Here is a 23,638-nt window from a genome sequence, read left to right on the forward strand (position 1 = left end):
TCTGTCATCCCCCATGATGGCTGTTCTTCTTCTTTTTTTTCCACTCCTTTGGTTACTACGATCACAGCCTCTCTACACTAAGTCCAGTGGATCAGTCACGATTAAGGCAGTCGTTTGCAAAAATGCATTTAACTCCAACACTGCCACCCTCACCGCCACCGCCCTGTCTTCCACAACTCTGCTGCCTTTTGTGTTCCATGGAGACCAACGCTAACCTTCCAGCCCCCCTGACGGACCCCTCCTCGCAGAGTTGTTTCAGCGCACGCTTCACCTGGTGCACCTGAAAGAGCTACAGACATTCCTCCGGGCCGCGTCTTTCTTCCCGCGGTGCCTGGGAGAAAGGCGGTGGCGCGCAGACGGAGCGCCGAGCCTTGTGCGAAGTGGCCGCCGTGCATCGCGGCGGTGCCTCCAGACAGGCACAGACTGGCTCCGTGAATGCTACCCATTTAAAATTTCCACGAAGGGAACAGCTATTAACATGTGTTTTGATTACGGAGTGGTGTAGAGAAAAAAAAAAAGAAAGAAAAGGCGAGCGTGCGGAAGAGGACAAAAGAGCAAAAGACACGAGATGGGAAGCATTAGGGGGGGGGGGGTTAACTTCGTAAGCTCCTCAGACTGAACATTTGGCTCCGGAGAGGAAATGTGGTATGGATTTCGCTGCCAGAGCAAAAAACAGCAAAACAATGCATGCAAGTTACACTGTGTTTCCATATTAGAATAGAACTGAATATTGACCATTTTATATCTGTGTCACTCAATTGAAGAGAAAAGTTAAAGTAAACAGACAGACACCCGATCCATGGCCCAGGGCTTCAGGAGTTATCTCATGCTTACTTGAGAAGAAACTGTACCAACAAACCAATAAATCTGTTCTGCATTTGACAGAAGGAAGCCTGCGGGAATAAAGAACTTGTTGAGGAGGAAGGAGCCATAAATACACACACACACACACACACACACACACACACACATAAAATCTTGGGATCACATGGATCGTAGTGCAAACAGTTATACAGAGTATTTATAATTTGAGTAACTTTTTGAAACGTGATAATTCATGGTCATCATCACCACTTTATCGTGCTTATTATTACAGAGAATGATAATAATCCTAAATAGATCATTTTCGATGTAACGGAAAGAAAATCTGAGTTTGTTTTTTGTTTTTAATTTCAATTAGAAATTGAGTTTCAATATGTTCAGTCAGACAGTGTACATCAGGAATACTTTCAAGGTCAGTATTCATGAGTGTATCCATTAAGAAACATGTGTAATTTAGCTTTTTATTTATTTACTCTTTTTTTTTTTTTTTTTTACAGTTTTTGCTGCCAAACGTGAGTCTGTGTCAGCGGTTCAGTGCTGAGAGAATGCTGCCTTGCGCCTAGCTCTTACCGGGGCCTTTCTCCAGGAAGATGACCTTGGATTCTGGGAAGAAGTTGGAGCCGCTGATGACCATTTCTTCTCCCCCGCTGACCAGGCAGCTGGCCAGGCTGGATTTCTCCACCTGCGGTAGCTCCTGAGCGGAGCGCTGGGCTGGGGGAGGGTTGGAGAGGATGATCACTCGGTGAGCACGCACGTTGCACCCGGACCGTGTGCCAAGCACTGCCTAACAGGGCGAATCGAAATCGATCTGCCCCACCACGTCCGGTCACATGTGGATTTTTTTTTTTGTGTGTGACGTTTGTGGACACTCACAGCACTCCACGGGGATGGAGGCGGCCTGCAGTGACAGCACCTTGCCACTGGGCTGGGGGATGTGCACTCTGAACACCACACGCACGCGCGTGTTCTTTCTCCCTATGTCCGTCTCTCCCTTCCGCAGTTCAATGTCGGAGTTGCGCAGCTTCAGGATGCCGGCACAGTCGATGCTGCGGGGTGGAGGGGAAACACTCGGCTTTATTCACAAGCGCCAGGCTGGAAATCTTTTTTTTTTTTTTTTTTTTCTAAGTGAAGGCTTGGGAGCAATAAAACCAACCACCAGTCCAGGAGGAGACTGGAAATAACGGTTAATTTTATTTTTATTTTTTTTAAAAAGGTTTTGCCTGAAAATAATATTTATGACAACCACAAAAAGAAAATTCTCAAGTATGTTCCTAAATTCCTGTTTCAATAAATAAAGAATATATATACTTATGATTTATGCTTCTTCTTTTTTACACCAGCCAACTCCTGCTGTTTTATAAATTACAACATCTTGTAAATCCCACTGAGTGGAGCTCTTAAGTCGCTTCAGACCGAAAATGTGCATTCGTTAATTGGAGAGCTTCCCCCGATGGGGTAAACCCGTAAATGTGTAACGTGACCCGGCGTGCATTTGAAAACCTACCTGGCAGACATGCCATTTTCGGGCAGGAGAGGAATTTCAAGAACTTTGGTGCTGGAGAGGATTATTTCCTGGCTGGCGGTGGCCACAGTTTTCCCGGTGATCCGGTGCACCTGGTAGAAGGCGTGCGGCCTCAAGTAACGGTCGTCTGCGGTGCCAATGAACATCTGCAGGTTGACGGGCTTCTCGCTGTAGCCAATGAGCTGAGGCACGATGGAGGAGACGGGAGTGGGGGGGAGGAGGACAAGGAATTTTAACAGCCGCGAGGGTTCACGGTGCAGACTAAAGGTGTGAGCAAAGAAAACAGTGCTTAATCCCGGTGTTCACTTTTATTTTTCTGAAGGGAATCTGAGTGTCGAGATGTTTCTGGCATCACAAGAGAAAAAAATAAAAAAGCAGCGTTGGCTCCAGTCTCAGTGCTTTGAATGTGACCAGTGGAATCATGTTTGTCGTCTTCATTTTAAATATTAAAAAAAAAACATAAAAATATATAGAGAGAAGAAAAGGAGAAATGATAACAACAGCAACGGTAATAATAAATAAGAGTGAATCCTTTTGTTTGGTAAGGGATATTTTCAATAAATGCCATTATAAAGCTGAACTACAAAACCAAATCTACCAATTCATTTATTACCAATTCATTTTTTTCCCGATTGTTTTTTGGCCTTTTTACCTATTATTTTAGTCATTTACGCACAGCTCCGTCTGCACCTTTGCCTTACAGGCACAATGCTATGTTTTTTTTTATTAGACTAACTGTATTCTTACACTGACTTGGGGAATCGCACAAGAATTCCAATGTACCTGTTCTAACCATTTTTTAACTTGTACAAAAGGCAATAAATCTCAAATCTAATCTAATATATTCTAAAAATGAAAATACAAATAAAAACTATGAATTCAAAGGAAAGATTCGGCATATGTCTCATTGTGGAACATTTAACAAACTCGTTATTCATACAGTCTTCTATAAGAACCGCTCTGCTACCCAGCGCAGTGTCCCTTGTTCCCTAAAACAAAACAGGTGAAAAGAGCAGTGAAGTCAACAAGCAGCGTGTTGGGTAGAGACCAGGGGGGGAAAAAGAGAGCAGGCGGCTTTTTTTCTCTCCAAACGGAGACCAGAAAAAAAAAACAAAGGTCGCTCAGTCACTGCTCCTCCTGTAATGTTGCGTTTGGCCGACTGCGTGACGAGCGCGGTGGAAAACTCCTTTCTGAACATACACGCTCCCGCTGTACCCCTCCCCCGCTCCCAGTCCCAGACCGCCGTCCCGGCCCAGAGGGCAGCAGCACATCGGGGTGAAAGTGAAAAAGAACAAGGCCGTTCAGTGCTATTTCATCCAAGGAAGTGCAGCAGCAGAGTTCCAACCCCACCACAGCTGGCTACTGACCCCGGCCCGCCTACGCGCAGGTTTGCGTCACACGCCGCTGTGTCAATGTTTGGTGCAAAAAGAAAATGTGGCGGGTGGAAAAGTGGGGACGCGTGTCCGGTCCGAGATCCCTCGTGTTTTGTTCCACAGCGAGCGGCCACATAGAGGGTAATAACGCATCCCGGAAATCAAAAAAGTGAAAGAAAAACAAAATCAGTAGAGGTATTTTAACGCCCCTGTAATTTTCCCTCATTCTCTTTTCTCCTGAGGAAACAGTGGAGACCCCAGGGCAGGGGTGAGCAAACCTTTTGACTGGTGGGGCCACAATGGGTTCTAAAATGTGACAGAGGGGGTCGGAGCAGCAGCAGATGGATGGAGTGTTTTGGTGACACCCACCACATAGGAGGAGAAATATATCATGGGAAACTGTATGTAGAAAACACATGCTTAAATGTCAACTGAAAACAAACGAAGCGTTACAACAAAATATCTGCCTTTGAAGCCCCACGGTATTGAGCTCAATTGAACTGGGTTGGGTTGACTCTTAAAACACTGAAAAATGGATGGAATACAGCTATTTTATGACTTACTTTTTACAAGTTTGGTGGATTAAAAAGCATAATTGGCCACATATGGCCCCCGGGCCGTAGTTTGCACCGTGTAGGGGCACTGCTGAGGAGCAGCAGCGTGAAAATCCTGCTGCCCTCTACTGCAGGTTAACGGGGAGGTCGAGGCAGAGCGGACCACTTTGAATGGGATTGGTCAAGTGTACAAAGAGGTGCAGAGATAAGCGCCTAAATATGGTGAAAGTGCACCGCTTTCATGGGTAGGTTGCAGGACGCGGGGAAGGTTCTATTTCTGGTAAAAAATAAAAAAAAAAAAAAAAAAGACATGAAATTGTTTGCACACACACACACACACACACACACACACTGACTTCTTCCGACATGCCCAGATATTGAGAGTGTCTCAGACTGAAAGCAACAACAGTGCTGAAGCTGAGCTCTACCGCGGCCGGCGCACAGTCTAACCCCAATTAGAAGCGAAGAGGCCAAAGGCTATAAACACATCTGGGCTGAAAGGTGCAGGTCCAGGCTGGCAGCTAAAAGTGAGAAGTGACACAGCAGTCTAGTTCAGACAGGTCAGCCCAGCGCTTCGAGCTTTTGTTTTGTCTCACTTGTCTGCCGGGGCTTGAAGAAGCCTTTGCTTGTAATTTAGTTTGGAAATTAGAAAACACGCAACTCTCTTAATTACCCTTCTTTGCAAAGGTGTTGCGCTATTTAACCACGAATGTTCGACCGCTAGCGAAGCGCTATTGCATAGGCAAGTTTTGTTTGTTTTTTTCTCTTAAAGGCTTTTAAAAGGTGAAAATGCAACAAGCGAGATCTGTTTTAAGGAAACAAAAACTCCCCACCCCCGGGCTATGTTGATGCTTCATTCTTCACCACATCCTCCAGTGCAGTTTAACTGCTCATAAATTAAGGCATGTTCGAATTGGACTGACTTACAGAACAAATCGGAAACTCGCATTCTTTCTGCGTGTGTGCGCGTGCGCGTGTGTGTGTGTGTGTGCGTCTGCAAGAACACCGAAGATCGTGCGTGCGCACGCTCACACTCTGTACTTTAACAGAAAGACAATTATGTCATTTTTCACTTCTTCAACCTCCATCAAACTGGGACAAACTGAACGCGGCGCACCTTTTTTTTTTTTTTGCTTCTTTTTCAGCACAAAAAGTTTCGCCGGCGCAGAGCTAATGCAGTCATCTATGAAAAACCACATCACATCTGAAGAGCCACATGAAAGTCAAAACTCCTGCTGCTAACAAGCTAGCAGGTAATTGTGCCTCCTGGTCTGAGATGGATTCACGGCTGTAAATGATGCCATTATGATGGATTCAAAGGCGCGGCGACGACTCAAAGGAGTCGACCGTCTCGCGGTTTTGCGTCGCCTTTGTTTTTATGATCACGTCTGTGCGCCGTGGAAGTGAGCATAGGCAGGACGGGGCCTTTACATGTGTGTGTCCATAAATCAGGGCATGTTTATTCGCAGCGCCATGTGTGTTCCAGACAGCATAAAATGAGTTAACAGCGTCTGGAGGTATGTATCTGTGAGAAAGGAAACACGTGGACTCAGACGTGGAAAGAAGAAAAAAGAAAAAGAAAAGAGGGCCACCTCAAGCAACTTTCAGAGTTTTTGTGTCAAAGGGATCAGTGCTCCGTCATTCCTTCTCTATTTACAACTCTATTTGTTTGCGTTTCCTTCTCTTCCTCAGCCTGCCGCCGCCGTCTGTCTTGTCTGTCTGTCTGTCGCCTCTATCGCTCCACATCTCTCTCTTTTCACGAGGGACTCAGTGTGGAGACAGTGTGTTGACAAGCACACTCGCCAGGTCAGGAGGTCTTCCAAATCAAATAATCAAGTAGGAAAACTTGATTAGAGGTCCACAGAGAGAGAGAGAGGGTGAGAGAGTGAGAGAAAAGAGAGAGAGACAGGGAGAGAGAGAGAGAGAGAGAGAGAGAGAGAGAGAGAGAGAATCGGAACCCTCCCAGTCAAACACAAACATGCCACGCAGTTGGACTGAATCAGTCCCTCTGACAAACTCCCAGCTGTTCATCAAACCACAGTTGTTGCCTGTTTCATCAATACATCAGTGCTGGGCAAACCTTCTCACTGGTGGGGCCACAGTGGGTTCTATAATTTGAAGGGGCCGGAGCAGGAGCAGATGGATGCAGTGTTTTGGTGACCCACCTCATAGGAGGAGAAAATATATCATAGGTTATGCAGAAAACATGTGCTTTTAATGTCTACTGGAAATGAACAAAAGGGTGACAACAAAATCTCTGCCTTTGAAGCCCCACAGTGTTTAGCTCTTTATTGAAATGACTCTTAAAACACGGGGAAAAAATGGATGAAATACAAATTTTATGACTTACTGACTATTCAAGTTAGGCGGGCCGGATTAAAAAGCTTAATTGGCCGCATATGGGCCCAGGGCCATAGTTTTTCCATGCCTGATCTACACCATTCAAAGGGGCAGAAGAAGAAAAAGGAGGACAGCGAAAAAACAAAACTCACGCACGAACACCCAGCGCACGAAACACTGTAAAACCAAAGGACCGGGCGAGTGGAGCCTCCACGGTGTGGGAAAGGAAGACCGGCGATTTGAACAGGGTGCGAATAAACCTAATTAGCAATGCACAGTAAACAGAAACGCCTGCAATAGCGGCTCGATTGCACTTCAGGGGCTCTTTTGCACCTTCAACCCAGAAAGTGGGTTAAGCGCCACCTGCTAACAAGCGGGGCGCCTCAAACAAGCGCACACGGATATTGCCAGACGGTGGGAGGCTCTCTCGACGGCACACACACACACACACACACACACACACACACACAGACACACACACACCCTTGACTGGTTTGGCATTCCTGAGTCGCCCCTCCACCTCCCCTGAAATCTGTGCTCCAAGTGTGAAATGCCACGGGAGGGTGGTCTCCGCACTTTTAACTCCTCACCTTTCCGTCTACCCAGAGTGAACTCGGCCGCCGCCGGTCCGCCCGGCGGGCTGAGCGAGGCATCCGCCGGGCTGGCGGTGGGAGGGATCTCGTACTGAAGCGCGCAGCTGACATTAAAAACCCAGTCACATGTCGCCATTGGCCGCGCGCTCGCGGAAGCCTGTAGCTCACTGCGAGGCTGCGACAGGTCCGGGCGGAGGAGGAACTCTGTCCCCCTAAAATAAAACCACAGGATACGGTTACATCCCCACCAGTAAATAAAGTCCCCACTTATTTTGGGTCTTTGTTTGCGCCGCTGATCCCGTAACGCGGCTAAGCGGGCGGAGGGGGAGGTGGGGGGGGGGGGATCTGGCGCTACGCCTCCAGCCCGCATGTATTTTAAAAGGACCGAAGTGAAACATACAACAGGGATCTAGTGGATAAATAACTTGCGTATCTTTTATTGACTGATAACAAGCGGTAATGGGTACAAGGAGTGGAGCCACTTGTAAGGAGGCAGCCATGTTGTCCCATCATGTCTTATTTTATTCATGTTGTTTTATTCCGGCACTGCGGCTGGCAAAAAAAAACAACTAACACTGCGTACACCGTTCTTTTGCTAGATTACAAATGACTACACAGTCATCGCGGTGCCTTTAAAAACAAAATAAAACAGGTGGAGTGGAGACATTTCCGATGAGGAGATATTATTTATGTGAGCAAAGTAAAAATAAGGATGGCCAGCCACCTGCATGCTGCTACTAAGTAATATTTCTTCCTATTTTATCAGTTCTTCACTTTTAATTACCGCCTCTCTCTCTCACCACCCCTCTCCCACCTCCTCTCTCATCTCTTCCCCTGTATTCCTCTCATCCCTCTCTCCTCTGTGTCCCTGTCGCCTCTCACCTACATCAGCTCTGGCCGGCGCTCCGCCGTAACTCGACACTTTCTTATAGCGCCTGACTCTGCCAAGTTGTTTCCCTGTGTTGCTCCCCTGTTGTCATGGTGAGACTCTTTGTGCGTATGCAGGAGCATGACTCTGTGTGTGTGTGTGTGTGTGTGTGTGTGTGTGTGTGTGCATGCGCGCGCACGCACTAGCAGCTACATCCCCTACATTCGCATAAACTGCTGCCCAAGGAATTGTTGTGATATGTCTGTGTGTGTGTGCGTGTAAACTCTAGTTTCTGGCGTGTGTGTGTGTGTGTGTGTATGTGTGTGTGTGTGTGTGCGCGCGTGCACGTGTGCGAGACAGATTGTGTGTGCAACAGATGTAAAATAAAATGGGAGCAATGGCGGTCAAGGTCACAAGAAGGCCAGCGCTATCTGGCAGTAGTTTGCTACTGTAATGCCGCGGCACCGCTCGCCGTGATCTATGGACACACACAAACACACACTCACTCACATGCACGCACGCACGCACACACACACGCACACACACACACACACACACACACACACACACACTGCGGTTCGCACAAGCTTGGTGTTTGCCCAGCACACTAGAGAGGGCAGAGAGTGCCAGGGGGCAGTTGACTGTTTGTTTAAACAAGCTCAATACATGCACACACACACACACACACACACACACACACACACACACACACACGCAAACACATACAAACAGATACAGCCACCCCCTACACACACACACACACACCAGGACACTGTACACTGCATTAGGACTGTATATGGCTTTGCTTGACTGATCCGACCTCAACTCCATTCATTCCCGATTTTATCCTCCCTCTCTCTCGCTCTCTCTCTCTCTCTCTCACTCTTTCCCTCGCACGCACGCACGCACACACACACACACACACACACACACACACACACACACACACACACACACACACACACACACACACACACACACAACGTCTCTCTCTCTCGCCCCTCTTAGAGTGCGTTACCCTGCTGCGCACGGGGCCAGATTACAACAAATGAGAGCCGAGCTCCCAACATGTTTACATCAAACACAGCCGCGGGCAGGCCGACACCGGCGGTTCACACAGCGCCGAGCGCACGGCTCGGGTCGAGCCATGATGGCGGCCCGTCTATTAAGAGAGTCGGCGAAGCGGGACGGAGTGAAAGAGAGAGAGTGTGACAGAGTGAGAGAGAGAGAGACAGAGAGAGAGGAGTGAGAGACGTGTCGGGACACATGTTTCACTGCGGTTGCGGAGCGTTTGGCAGAGCAGGAGCAGCCGGTTTCTGACACAGGCGGCTCCTGAGAAGATCAAGGTGAGCTGCAGGAACAGGAGAAGAGCGGCGTGCACGCAAAGACTGAGATTGAAATGATTTATGGCAATCAAGCCAGAAGCATCTTGGAAAGTCTCCCCTTTTTTCGCCTCCGTTTGATTTGTGCTCCCTCGCACTTTTGTGTGTGTGTGTGTGTGTGTGTGTGTGTGTGTGTGTGTGTGTGTGCGTGTGTGTGTGTGTGTGCGTGTGTGCGCGCTCCTTTGGTTGCGCGCCCCTTGCGGTGTGGTGACGCCGTGTCCGACGGGCCCCGGCACTCTGCTTGTGCGTCTGCCTCGGGCCCGCAAAGCAGCAGGTAATACCAGAGGGGCTCCTTACATTTGTGTGGGTGCAGCAGCACTCAATTAAGCTGGTTAAATACGCACAAGGATACCTCAGCCAGCCGGAGAGGCTTTGGACTTAGACGTCTCCTAGCAACAGGTGCACTGATTATGGTCTGCGGCTAGCCCCAGAGGAATGGCTAAAAGAGCCAGTCAGCCAGGCTTCAGGCGAGGCCAGCCAACAATAGTGCGAGTATTTTAAAAAAGATCAGGTGCTAGACGAGGCAGCGACATTCTGAGAGCCCATCTACAACTCGCGCTCTCCAACTTGAATTTTTTATTTTTTTTTTCAATGTACAGAAAACGATTTTCAACATTTCCACAATGTTCAATGACCACAAGTGGAAGTGAAAAAGGAAAAACAAAATAGAGCCGGAAATGAATGATGGATAAATAAAAGCTCAACAAAATGTTGATCGATTAAGACTTCAGTTAAATGTCAAGATTTCCGCAGTATTACTATGGGCTTCAGGGGCCACTTCATTCGAAAAAGTACCTCATTAAAACACAGCAGCTTATTTAGCTTTATGAAAACGCCTCATGTTTGCTAAAATGATCCTGCATTTGGTGTGTGGGGCAAAAAAACAATAAAAAAAAAACTGCTAGTTAGAAATAACTGACCTGAATCTGCCTTTCAACCGAGACATCAAACTGTCCACAGTGTGAGAAATCTGGAGTGCGTCCACGGCGAGGGCGAACTCTATCTCCCCTGAGTTCAAACCCACAAAGTTCATCCAATGACAGAGACAACAAACTTGTGCAGCAGCAGCAGCAGCAGCAGCAGCAGTAGCAGCAGCACCTTAACCAAACAGTTTGAACAAGTGGGCTTTGTAATACTCTGTAAAACCAGTCGCCTACTGACAACGTGTGTTCGTATAGGTAGCGAGGTACAAGAATACTGTTCAGCGTAATGAATGAGTGAGTAAAGATCAGTGTTTAATACTAATAATAGTTATTTCTGGAGACTAAGGTGGGTGGACTCAGACCCTCTGGGGGGGAAAATAGTATACATTTGATTGAAATGCATCAAACTGTTGAATTTTAAGCATCAAAATGTGACACTTCAATTCCTGAGTTTATCCAACATGAGGTTGGTGAGCTAACCATATTGGCAAAGATGATACCAAAAATAACTAAAACACAATGCTCAGCCTCGATACAAATAGTGTATTGTTACTGATAATGTTAAATGTCTCTCCCTCCCTCCCTCCCTCCCTCTCTCTCTCTCTCTCTCTCACTCCTTTCTGCCCACCCTTTTCCGCGGCTCCCTGACTGGAGCTCTGCCCGCCTCTCGGTGCACCCTCTTCTATCCTCTGCTTGCACTCCACTCGTGACAGGGATTGTGGATTGGCAATTATTTCCCACGAACGAGGAGTTCCCAGTAAGCGAGGGTCATAAGCTGGCCTTGATTAAGTCACTGCCCTTTGTCCACACCGCCCGTCGCTACTACCGCTGGGATGGTTAAGTGAGGTCCTCGGATCGAACACTTTGGTGGAGGCCAAGCAGAAGTTGCTGACGTGCAAATCGGTCGTGCGATCTGTGGATAGGGGCAGAGGGGACCAGGCGTGCGGCCGTGCGGGCGAGCGGGCAGGCGGGTGGGGAGGGAGAGCACCAGCAGCAGAGAGCAACCGGGAGAAGCGGTCAGAATAGATTAAAACAGAATGCTGAAGGGATAGAACAGCTGTGAAGAGCTTCCCTGAAGCGCTGCTATTCACCTGTACATTATGAGAGCAGCTACTGAAATCTGTTCATCGAAATACATTGATCCAGGGTGGATGTTGAAAAACCATGGTGGCTGAAATTGAATAGACAGATAGAATAGATGTACTCTATTGAACCCAAAAGGGTGAAACCATCTTCCTGAGCAGTGTATTTAGCTTCCAGCTCCCGTGCACGGTCACTGACTTGGTTCGCATTGTCTTCAATCTTGTCTGTGGTCAGACATGGTTGTTTGGACACAGTCCAGCTTAGTTTCAAGGGAAGTTAAGGCCAATTTAAACTCGGCGGAGAGGGCTGCTCTATGCTCTTCTAGTAGCTTGGTCAGAGCGGCCAGTTGCCAACTCGTTGTCCTTTAATCCGTCTTTTTGGCCAACTTTGACGCCATTTGATCTCTGGTTGGTAGTAGAAGTGACTTGAGCGAATAGGTACGACAAATGCCGTGTTGCAAGTGAAACGTTTGTGTTAACTGTTAAGTTTTATCAAAATGTTGCAGGAGCTTGGGCGCAGCTACTCCATCCGTGACACGGAAGTCTTCTCGAACCCAAATTGGGAAACTAAAGTGTTGCAGAGAGGCAGGGACAAGCAAGGTTTAATAAACCATTAGTTCAATAAATAAATAATAAATAAATTAGTCACCGTCTTGTAGTCAATGTAATGGAAAGACTGAAGGTCTGAGGTCGTGACACCAGGCAATGTTTTCTGATGTCCTTAAAGATGGTCTGTGTTTGTCTTTGTGTGTCATTATTTTGTGTGGTTGTTATAAAAACAGCGATGGCATCACAAGACAAATTGATCATTACGTGAGCGTTGGCGCTTGCAGGCCCTGCGCATCAAAACAGGCGCAAGGGGGAGCAGACAATAGAGGAACCGTGTTTAGCAAACAAAGAGCGGCTGTCAGACCTGCTGGACGAGACATTCTACCAGCAACCCTCCTACACAGCAGCGTCACACACAGATATTCAAAATCCACGACCATAATGTCACTGTGTGTCGGAAAAGAAAAAAAAAACCTTTGCATTTGATTTGTTTGTCACATTCTGCAGAACTTCTCGGTGTTTGCGACTAGATAAGAAAGCTTCCTCCACGAGGGTGAAAAGGAGGGAATATCTCTCGAAGCCGTGTTGAGTGATGACGACCTCGTATCGTGACCTAACCCGTGCTATACATACACATCCTGAGGCCCGACTCTACCATAGCGCTTCTCAACCCACACGCAAAATGGAAACAACCGCTTGTCACAACTCGCAGGGGATCTTCTGTGCTGTCAGCTAACGGTATAACATCATCACACTGAGGCAGAAATGACTTTATGAAAGAAAAAAAAAGGCAATGCAAAACTTCAGCCAGCTTCAACTAGATGTGTACAAAATATTACAGCCTTTTTTGTTTTTGTGTTTTAAGCTACCAGTGTTCAAGGTACCGACCATTCAGATTTTTTTTTTTGCGTGATAGGTGAGGCTTAGAAATCACCGGGCGTCGGAATCAACTTTGAAATTGCCTCATGTGACCCAAGATATCTACTCTGTGGTCCTCTGCGAGGAAAGTGATTGGGTAAGTGGTTCCCCTTGGGGATGTGGAATGGGGGCAAGTCTAGCAATGTTTGGCGAGAAACGTTGGACAACTGAATTATGCATTGTCACATATGGCGCGATAGAATCTTGGTCTAACTGAGGCTGAGGTGGTTAATGATTGCCGTGGAGGAAGTCGGCATTGTTAGGTGTATGGGGAGGCAGTGGGGGTGCGGGCTGCTTGCAAATGGCAGTAATACGTAGGACATCTATATTCATAGATATTTACCACTGTTGATTTTTTTAGAACTTTTGCATATGGCGCAAAACCAAGTATGTTGCCCAAATGCGATCACTAATAGATAATGATGAAGTCTACAGAGCCCCTAGTGGTTTTGTGGCACTTTTCGAGCTAATAGGCTCAGTGAAGAGACTCGGAGGACTCGGAGGCTCAGGTGTGTGCGCTACAGAGTTTGCTGGAGAGCTGACTGAAAGCGCAGTGGCCACGACGCGGCCTGAACTCCCTCCCCGGATGACGAACACAAAGGACAGTTGTCACTACGCTGTTGAAATATTCATGGGCCTGAAACCTTCTGCTCTTGCCCTGTCTGTAATCTCTCTATCTACAGTCATTGCCCGAGAGCCCAGTCTCTCACAGGTGCTATCGGATGACCACCTGCCTGGCTGGCCTACAGCGTGGTTAGCGCTCTGATGTGCCTCCCGGATGGTTCTTCCTGAATCAACAGGTCAGCTGACAACATCACTTGACATCTTGGCTGCTTGTGGTTCATTTGACTAATGCAAGGTGGCGATTGTGTTACCACAGACTGTGAGACCTTGCGTTGGCAGAAACATCAGAGCCCTTGGATTTATGCAAAAATAAAGTTTGACGAGTTGATTTACACTCCGGTAAACTCTGCAGAGAAACAGCCGAGGATTTGAGAGATGGATACCTTGACAACGGGGTGCCCTCCTGAAGACGCTTTGACGGCCCCTCGGCTGCCCTCGGTTTCGTAGTGAGCTCGGTGGTGGGCTTTGGGTTGCAGCTCTATCTTCAGCTCATACTGGCCAAACTGGCTCGGCAGCGGCCAGTCCAGGGGCGGCAGTGAGGTGGTCCTGGAGGAAGAAAAACAAAAAACAAAAACAAAACAAAAATAAGCTCCTGCCTAATGTTTTCTGGAGGACACGTCCTAAACCACAGAATGATGATTGAATTTGTCACGGTGCCTTGGTTGTCTGTATAAAAAAAATACACATATACGTGTGTGCTATTGTATTTTCATGTATTTTTTATTTGATTGCAATTGTTAGTGCTCCCTCCTTTTTCAGAACTTTGTAATTGTATTTTTATTTATGGCAAAAAAAATTGGCATTTCTGATGTGATTTATGTTTAAATGAAAATAAAGATGTGTTCCAAAAAAAAAAAAAAAAAAAAAATGAATACACCATCACAGAGAAATGTTTGAGAGGCCATTTTAAAGCGCTTTGGGGTACCGGTAAGGTGCTGGAAAGCGCTATATAAGTGGACTTTATTTACCATATATTGTATTTTATCGTAACACGGGTAACACAGAACACCTAAGGTGAGCAGAAAGAACTGAGTGGCCGCCCACAGGTGTAAAACTCTGAATGCTGATGAGGTTATTGAGGGTTTTGGACTAGCAGTAACTTTCCGAGTAACCTTAAAATGTATCACTTTGCAGTTCTTCGGACGGTATGATGAAAGCGGCAGTGGTGCCATATGAGACAGTTTTGTGGGGGAGAGGTGGTGGGGGAGGGTGCTACAGAAGGGGTGTGTCCGCCGGTGGGCACACGTGTGTGTGTCAGTTGTGTCAGTGAGTGTGTGTTATTTTTACATACAGAGCTACACGGAGGCCGGTGCTGTGTGTTTTTCCCTGCTTTTTTTTTTTTTTTTTTTTTATCTTTTTAGGCCACAATCATATTTGAACAGCTGCACTCGAAAATTAAACAGCCAATAGTTTTCTCCACACAGCAGCTGAGCCTCTCCATTCAAGTGCATTAGTATAGGTTATTAACATTGTTGCACTGTGTACACACTGCATTTATGCATACATAGTATATAATGTTGCCGACTAGGAGCGATTAATTACTACATTCAAGAGCGTCCTTCATTAGCATTTAGATTACGTTTTTTTAATGAGTGATTGTTTGTAAATTCTTGCTGCATTCAGTTCAACTCAACATACATATTTTTTTCAGTGAAAGCGCACTTTAAATGGTCTTGCTAACTTAATTTTAACATTCTGCTGTTTGAAACAACTGATCAACAAACATTTATTTATTATTATTATTATATATATCACATCCACCTTCATACAACCCTGTACCTTTATAAAAAATCTTAATGCTGAAAATAATGAACGATAAACAATTCCTGGCACCTGCTGCAGGTCATACCAAATGAGCATGGATGACATTGTTGTGTGCCTCTACCTGCACACACTTAGGCTTGCTTGCTGGTGTTTGGCAACTGTTTGCACTGTGCAGAGACCATGAACAGTCAGCAGCTCCGGGTTTTTTTGTTGTCACTGTCCGAACCTGTTTCTAAATGTTGGCCCTCATGAGCTGTTCCTGCCAAGCTGCACGGTGGCACGAGCTTTTCTTTTCTCTACCTGTGGTGTGAATAGACGGCTCGTGTTTCAAACACGAGTCTTAAACGTGCAACAGATGCTAAGCGGTGAAAATCATGAGGCCACTTGACCTCATCGAGCACCAACTGACTGCATTCTGCAGAGTTAACGCTGCTTTGAGGTTGCAAATCGAAACGAGCTACATTCTGAAGAGTTTCCTCCTACGCAAGAGACGCATACAAACGTCTAACAGGGGCATTCTTCCCTTATGTCTTCCCCTCTGAAAACCATGACATAACCAATCAGGAAGTGCTACCTTGCATGGCCTGGCTGCCAAGGAGCACGGTAGAAACACGAGCTTTGAGACATCGCATTAAGGTGTCAAGACACCTTATGTGTCCACGGTTCCTGGATTAATAGTTATCAAATCAACTGCTTTGTCTTCTCTACACACAACTTACCCTTTTTTTAATCCAGTTAACCAATTAATTTGGCTTGTGTGTGTGTGTGTGTCTGTGTGTCTGTGTGTCTGTGTGTCTGTGTGTGTGAGAGAGAGACAGCAGCAGCATCCAAGACATTTGTATAAACTCCTGCCCAAGGAATTGTTGTTATTTGGCTGTGTATGTGCGAGTAAACTGCCTGTGAGTGTTTTGTGTGCGTATTTTTTTTTCTTGATCTCGTACGTTAACACTCACGGTATAAACAAAAACATTTTTTTTTTTTTTACTCTCCTGTCGTTTCACAATGTTACTGATGGAATTCACAAAATTATCCATTATCCATCCGAGGCTGTGGGCCCTACCTTGAGAACTGTAACTATATTTTTAAAAAAACACCAAACAATTCTCTTCACTGTTCACAATTGACTTTTTTGGCAATAACCGATGGGGAGATAATGGGGCTGCATCGCAATGTAGTGACTATAATACTTGACAATAGTTGGTTTCAACATCAACACGCTACAATTCAACGTGCAGCCAAGCTGAAACTTTTATCTCAAGATGCATCTGCCACAGGACTCCCTGCTGTCTCAATCAAATTTGAAGATTTACATTTTTGACCCAGCTAGAAACAACTTGTAAAGGCAAAAGAAAAGAGCAGAAATAGCAGCACATTCAGCGTCGACGTCTGCAAAACGGACATTGGCAGATGCCTATGTGATGCTTTGTTTATGTACGATCTGAAGGAGTTGAGACATTATTTGGTAACATTCTCAGACGGGGTATTTGGACGTATGACTGATCCAGTGACAAGCCATCACAGCCTCACAAAGCTCCTCTGTCTCTGCGCTGACAGTCTGTCTGTCTGCAGAGCGCTCTGTGCAGGTTCATCTCAACAGGCATGTGTGCACATGTGTGAGTGCATGTGTGTGGTAGACCCCTTGCCATATGTGCCCTCTGCTGATTTACAGTGCAAGGGGCCAGTTCACACAAACAAGGCCATATCTTCATCTGCTGCACACATTGGCAAGTCCTCTCCTTCAAAAACTCCATCTTGACAGACTGATTACAACCATCGTCCTTGAGGAGTACGCGCTGCTTATGTGTCTGGTGTGTGTGTGTGTGTGTGTGTGTGTGTGTGTGTGTGTGTGTGTGTGTGTGTGTGTGTGTGTGTGTGTGTTTGTTCGCATGATAATGAATTGTATAAAAGTTAACGGTGTAAATCAACTTGATTTATAGTTCTGATATAAAGCTCAAAGATCGGTACTTGCTATTGTCCTTCGCCCCATTATTACAAAGAGCACTAAACCTTTGTGACAGATTCTGACCCTTTATAAAGATATTCATTGATATCGCTTAGCCTTGACCTATGGATTCCTCTTTGGGCTCAGCTGTCTTGCCAAGCGGCCGTGTAATAAATGTCTTTTGGATTTAAATCAAAGAGGCAGGGTTTGAGTACGTCAAGTTTGCACAGCTTAATTTCCTGCTAATATTGCAGTCATGACTGTTGCCAAGGCTTTCAGAAGCACAAACAGGAAGTAAAAAGGACAAATGTATTGCAACAGAGAGTTTTTCTAAGAGGCTGAAAAAGCCATGCTGACACTTAAAAAGGCACAAACTTTCACGCGCATCCTCAATCACTCAGTTTTCTACATCTTGGCTTGAATCGCTTGCTTTATATGGGTCTAAATGGATGTAAATAAAAAAAAAAACACTTCAAGCACAGTTTCTTGCTGCCCGTATTTGTCAAAAATCATGACATTACCTGAAGATGGGAGTGTGACCAGGCTTGGGTTTATTCCACGAGAAGTGAGAGGGCACGGACAGGAACTGCTCTCCAGGCCCGTCCTTCTTCTGACCGTGCATGCCCTCATCTGAAGGAGAGTCTAGACTGGGAGACATATTTCCTTGGTCATCGAGAACGAGCTCCCCTTTCCCCGTCTGCACAGACGTTCTGTCCTGCGACGTCTTCCTCGTCTTGGACGGGATGTCCGCCTCGGCCGAGCAGCACTGGAAGGGCGAGATGCCTACGGAGGGGCTGCCGACCCACGTGTCCTCGGTCACGCTGCCCCGTGGCGAAGGTCCCGGCGTGGGTGTGGGAGAGTGATGAGGGGACAGTGAACCAGGGTAGCAGATGTCGGCGCTGGAGTGGCGCCGCTTCCCGCAGGGCGAGGTGGGACGCGAGGAGGGCCTGGAAGGCGGGCGCGGGCTGAGCCAGTTCTCGTCGGTGACGCTGGTGCGTGGCGAGTGGCACGGCGACTGGCGGGGGGACAGGCTGACCGGGTGGTGCACGAAGGCCGGGTGGTGGTGCTGCCAGTGGGGCTGCTCGTCCAACACTCCGCCGCTGGTTTGGGGCGAGGCGCAGCCCGGCGAGGTGAGCGGCGAACCCAAGTTGAATCGGGCCGCCGCCTCGTTCAGCTCCGACTCCACGTCGTCGTAGACGTGCGAGAACGACTCGCACGACGAGGCGTCGGAGAACCAGCTCCGCGAGGAGAGGCTGCTGCACGGGCTCGGGCTGAGCGACGAGTCCCGGTACGAGTGGTCCAGCGGGAGGTACAGGTGGTCTCTGGACAGAGGCCTTTCGCCGTGGTAGTCTCTGTCGGGGCCGTTGGCTCGGAGGTCCTCCTCGGCGGCATCCATTTCCTGCTGGCAGCTGGGTGAGATAGAGGTGATCTGGATACTGGGACACTCGAAGGCCTTGGGTGTCTCCACGGGAATTGAAGGCAGCATGGGGGAGGTGCCGTACTTGGAGTCTTGCGGCTCGTAACTCGGAGCCTCGGGCCCCGGTTTGTGCGAGTGAAAGCGAGGGGAAGTGCTGATAACTTGGGAGTGGGACTGCATGCCATGGCGAGGGAGGCTGATGGATTGGTTATTGGCGAGGACAGACTGGGGCTGGCCCACATTCAGGATGTAGAATGATGTGTTGTTGTCATCAGGCTCCAGATCTAGTTAAAGAAGAGGAGATGAAATTAAGGCAGTGATAGCCAACATGACCTATCACAAGAAAATTGGGCCTTATTAGCGTTGGTTTCCCACTAAACACACAACACTTTCCTCTGTTTCTGGGCAACAAACGGCAAAAACAGGCGTCGTCCCAAAGGGTTTACCGACAGACAGCACAATACGGGAAACAAATTCACGGGCAGCACATGCTGTCGACAGTCATTACGGCTCATGCTGGCAGGCTATTTATACCAAGGTCATTCAGCACAGGCAGAAACTGCACACAAAACAAATAGACAAACAAATAGACAAGAGCCTATTGTACACGTGGTAGTACTTTGAAAAGAGGTTATTGATGGACCTCCACTGGACACGAGAGGAATCAGGAGCGATGCGGCTGCTTTGAGTGCAGTTAAATACATTATATGCTACAACAGAAATAAAGACATTGTTTGAAAAGGTCAAAATTCCAAGGTCGAGATCAGGATTCACAAAGCTGAAACTTGTTAAACTTTTATCAAACATTTTCCCAAATTCCTCTAAATGTTACACTACATTAAATATTTAATTGCATTTAACACAGGACACACGTCTTTTTCTTTCCTTTCGAGTGCAATTACAGAATCTTTGTCAAATTTGACTTGAATTACTTTATGGGAAAGCTGCTCAGATCGTGCCCTCGTTTCCAGCGGCAGCAACAGAGGGCGGCGGCAGAAAGCGTTTTTATTTATAGTCGCTTGGCTTCACGCTGTCCCTGCCAGCCTGTCACAAGACTCAGCCATGGATCCTCTGACAGCACTGGACAGACAGAGAAGGGAGGGACAATACTGTTCAAAAACCTGCCGGGGTGCTTTAGATGACTGACACCAGTAAGCTATTAATCTGGCACAGGTTCTCGCTTTGGTCACTTTTCACTCAGATGCAGGGCAGACTACAAACAGATGGTCAACTGCCTCCTTTCCAATGATCGCAGCTCTGGCTGGATACAGCGCGGGAAATAAGGGGGAGGGGGAGCTGGCATTTATCGGAACAAGAACGCTCCTCGGTTAATGAGTGTTAACTATAGAAAATCCCTCTTCAAGGTAGGTAGGGAGGTGCGGTTGCAACAGAACAGGGTCGGGCAGAGGACAGCCTTGTTTCCTGGCCCAGAGCCCTCTACTTGCCCTGAGATAAGATTAGCCTGTTGCCCAAAACCCTCAAGTGTGCCGAAAGGGGGTGCATGCAGGGAAACCCTCACCACCACCACCAAGCCCAAACCTCCTCAGAACCAATAGCCAGTCACCTTTGGATAGAAAGTAGGAGAACCTCGGGGACGAGAGGGAAGAAAAGGAGCGAGAGAGAGCGTGCGAGGCTGCGGTGCACGTCACACCGCTGGCTTTGGTCGCAAAAGCCCCTACAGTGATCCTGAAACCTGGTGTCAGTTGCGCGACACAAGCATCCGCACATCAGACAGCCAATCTGGTTAAATAAACATCTCTAAGAGGCTTTGCTGTACCAAAGCTAATAATAGCCTTAGCTCGCTAGCTCTGTAGCGCTGATTGTTGAATGAACGTTCTCCCTGCACGCCGCGGTGACTGTTGTGTTTTTCACCGCAATCACCTGACGCATCCAAGACGTGGCCTCTCCACCTTGGCACCTTGGCACAACGCTAAAGTGGACTCTGGCTGACCGTGACGCTTCCTGGGGATTCTCACCCCGGGGATAATCCCGAGAGATTTTCTTCCTCCTTTCACTGCGCACAAAGCGCCTGTGCATGCAGTGACACACAGGCCAACATTCTGAGAAAGCCCAGTTTACTACAGAGGAAGAGAAGGATTTGTATCTCCTCGAGACGACAACAGGCTGACTACCACTGCCTGTATCCACGTGTGTGAGTGTGTTAGAAAGTGGCAAATAAGTGTACATGTTGATAAAGTTATGTTTTTGTGTTCCAGTGGTCACTGCTCTGGCTCTGTGCCTTGCTGTGTTTTTCTATATACAGTGTGTGTGTGTGTGTGTGTGTGTGTGTGTGTGTGTGTGTGTGTGTGTGTGTGTGTGTGTGTGTGTGTGCACCTTTGGATATATGTATTTTTGTCTAAGGTTACCCACCAGTTCCAGCACCATGTGGTCCTGGTGCTCCCAGGTAACCTAAGACAGTGTTGTGTTTTCTGGTGGGGAAGCAGATTGAGGAGAGACTCCAGTTACAAGCTGTGTACAGAGGGCTTTGTCTTCAGGTCAGTCTCCTCTTTCAGCAGCCTACAAGGTCTGCTGGCCAACAGACCTGGGGAAATGTGGGCCACACAAAAGGCACTAAAGGCCCCCGTGGCATACATGCATATACCTACTGTAATACAGTAAACCTTTCATATACTGGAAATGCCCCCAAAAATGTTTGTTTTCTAAAGACATAAAATGAAATGGTTTGTTTATTTGTTAAATGTTTTAGTAGGATTCTTAGTAAGTTATATTACAACTTTTCAATTTGTGGACCTGCAAAATGAAACATTGAGAATAAAAATTCAATTTGCTCAACACATCCTACACAGTATATGACTTCACTGCTGTCAAATGTAATATGCAAATCTCTTTAATTCAATTTGAAAGTGTTTTCTCCAAACACCTGAACTTTTATTTCACATTGGCCAATATAGATATTTGCTGGTATTTCAGGGAGAACTCACATCAAAGGGCCGACAAAGCGAAAATATCCTAGGTTAAGTTTAAAAAACAAACAACAAAAAAAAACACGAAACAAAAAAAACAAAAAAAAAAAACAACATTCCCTTTATGTTTTCCAAGAACTCTGTGGCTGGCTGCTTGCCTGCATTTCTAAACACAGAAGCAGTGACGCACAAATGCATTGTGAGGATTGGCCTACACCTGTGGCTTTGGACCTGGATGAGTGGGTTAGTGCCAAAGCTACTGATGATCCCTGTATGTGTCAGTGGTATAAAACTAGGGGATCGTGAGCAAGAGCAGCAAACGTGTAAGTAGGGTAGAAGAGGGCAGAGGGAAACTGAGGTGCATACGGTGCAGTGGAAATTAAAGGCACAGATCTGAGATGAATCTGGCCTTCATCCCGTTTTGTTATGTTAAGGTTATATTAAAAAAAGCTTCCCTCCACCGTCATCGCAGACTCACCAGCCAGCAAAGGCTTAACAATGGAGCCTAAGCCAATGTTAGCATATGCCAGAAGCTAAATTAAGCTCCCAATTAACAATCTCATGCCGAGATAGCATTATGGGATAAACGTAGTGTGCCAAATTGCCACCTGAACAGGATACCCAGCAACAACCACAGATCCCTCTCAAACACATCACAAATTTCCTTTGGGGTTAATTAATTTAAAGCTGACAGGATCTCGTAGCAAATTCGTACTTTAAAATGTTCTCTTGACGGTGACGCCTTGACAAAAAAGGAACCTACAAATGGTCAGAGATTAAGTAAAATATCAAAATACATATATAACGGTACTGGTTACTGTATGTTTCCACTTGTACTTCATTATGGATCACTGGAAACAAGGAAGTTGTCAGAAGCTTCTGCCAGCAGAGGTGACATTTAAACATTCTGTTAGAATGGACTGCACATGTGCAGCAGACAGGGAGCAAAAGGGAGAGGGAGAGCGCGTCAGAAAAAGACAGAAGGATAGTTTGCTTTTTTGAGGGACAGAGTGTGTGAGTGTGCAGCAGAGGGAACGAGACAATCTACAGGCCGTACACATTGTGTCCTGAAGAGCTTCATGATGCAAAAGTATGTCCTGTGTTCAGCGCGGTAAACACAGCGTCCGCTGTGTGTCGGCTAATATCCAACAAATTAATAACAAAGGCTCACATCTGAACGGCCCCATATGTGAAATCCCCGTTCCCACTGTTTTGCTAAAAGTGATTTGTGTCACCAGCCTGTAAGTGAAGTCGACCAGCAGTTCTGGAAGTCGGCTCTCTCGGCCCTTTGTGAGATCACGAAGGGTGCTCGACACCCATCGGCGGGTGCTCGTCCCCGCCCTCTGAAACCACCTCATCGCAAAAAAAAAAAAAAAAAAAAAGAACCACAAAGAATCAGTTTCATTGGGAGGAGGGTGGGAGGATGCAAACAGCCAAACCGGAGGAACCCATTTCCTCTCCTTGTGCTGTTTGCGCTCCAGAAGACCGGATCGTGAGTCGACACGATAAAACAAACCAGGTGCCCCGAGGGTCCATCACTTCTGTTTTCACCTCAACAATGCCCTCACTGAACTTCTGGTGTCATCTACACATGCAGTTTGCCGGTAGTTTGCTCCACTCAAAGCGGTGGCGACAAAATGAATGTATGTTTAAAAGAAATGAACGATGGGAAATTGCGTGGTGGGACGATTAGACGATGGCAGCTCGCCGCATCATGCGAAACTCGTGGCAAACACCTAAAACCAGCTGTTGACGTTCCCTGATCCGTTTACAAACTAGATCCACAAACCGTGTTTCGGCTCGAGCAAAATTTGGCATCGTGAACGAGAACCGATGCGAGGAGCATTGGAGGATGGGTGGCGTAGGGGGGTGAATGCAGCCAGATGCAGGAGTTCAACAGCTTTCTCTGGGCTGTAATGCAGCCTCTGACATGTTGATACAGAGCAGCCAGTGGTAGCTTCAGTTACACTAAATTTAAACTAGACAGATGCCACACATAGCTACTCATGCCTCGCCCCAGGAAACAAAAGTCTCATTCATC

General features: G+C 47.0%; 1 protein-coding gene across 2 annotated transcripts in view; it reads right to left on the reverse strand.

Moving 5' to 3' along the window:
• Positions 1-23,638, reverse strand: part of nfatc3a (nuclear factor of activated T cells 3a) — a 52,503-nt gene that overhangs the window by 22,865 nt on the left and 6,000 nt on the right. For both annotated transcript variants that reach the window (XM_076050595.1, XM_076050603.1), the window contains exons 2-6: positions 17,778-18,957; positions 13,934-14,096; positions 2,327-2,526; positions 1,696-1,868; positions 1,393-1,533 (exon numbers count right to left, since the gene is read on the reverse strand). In XM_076050595.1, the coding sequence (XP_075906710.1) occupies positions 1,393-1,533; positions 1,696-1,868; positions 2,327-2,526; positions 13,934-14,096; positions 17,778-18,957 (1,857 nt within the window). The remainder of the gene's footprint in view (positions 1-1,392; positions 1,534-1,695; positions 1,869-2,326; positions 2,527-13,933; positions 14,097-17,777; positions 18,958-23,638) is intronic.

Source organism: Nelusetta ayraudi, unplaced genomic scaffold, assembly GCF_046127955.1.
Source record: "Nelusetta ayraudi isolate G7.1 ecotype Tasmania unplaced genomic scaffold, CSIRO-AGI_Nayr_v1 ptg000005l, whole genome shotgun sequence".
Lineage (NCBI taxonomy): Eukaryota > Metazoa > Chordata > Actinopteri > Tetraodontiformes > Monacanthidae > Nelusetta > Nelusetta ayraudi.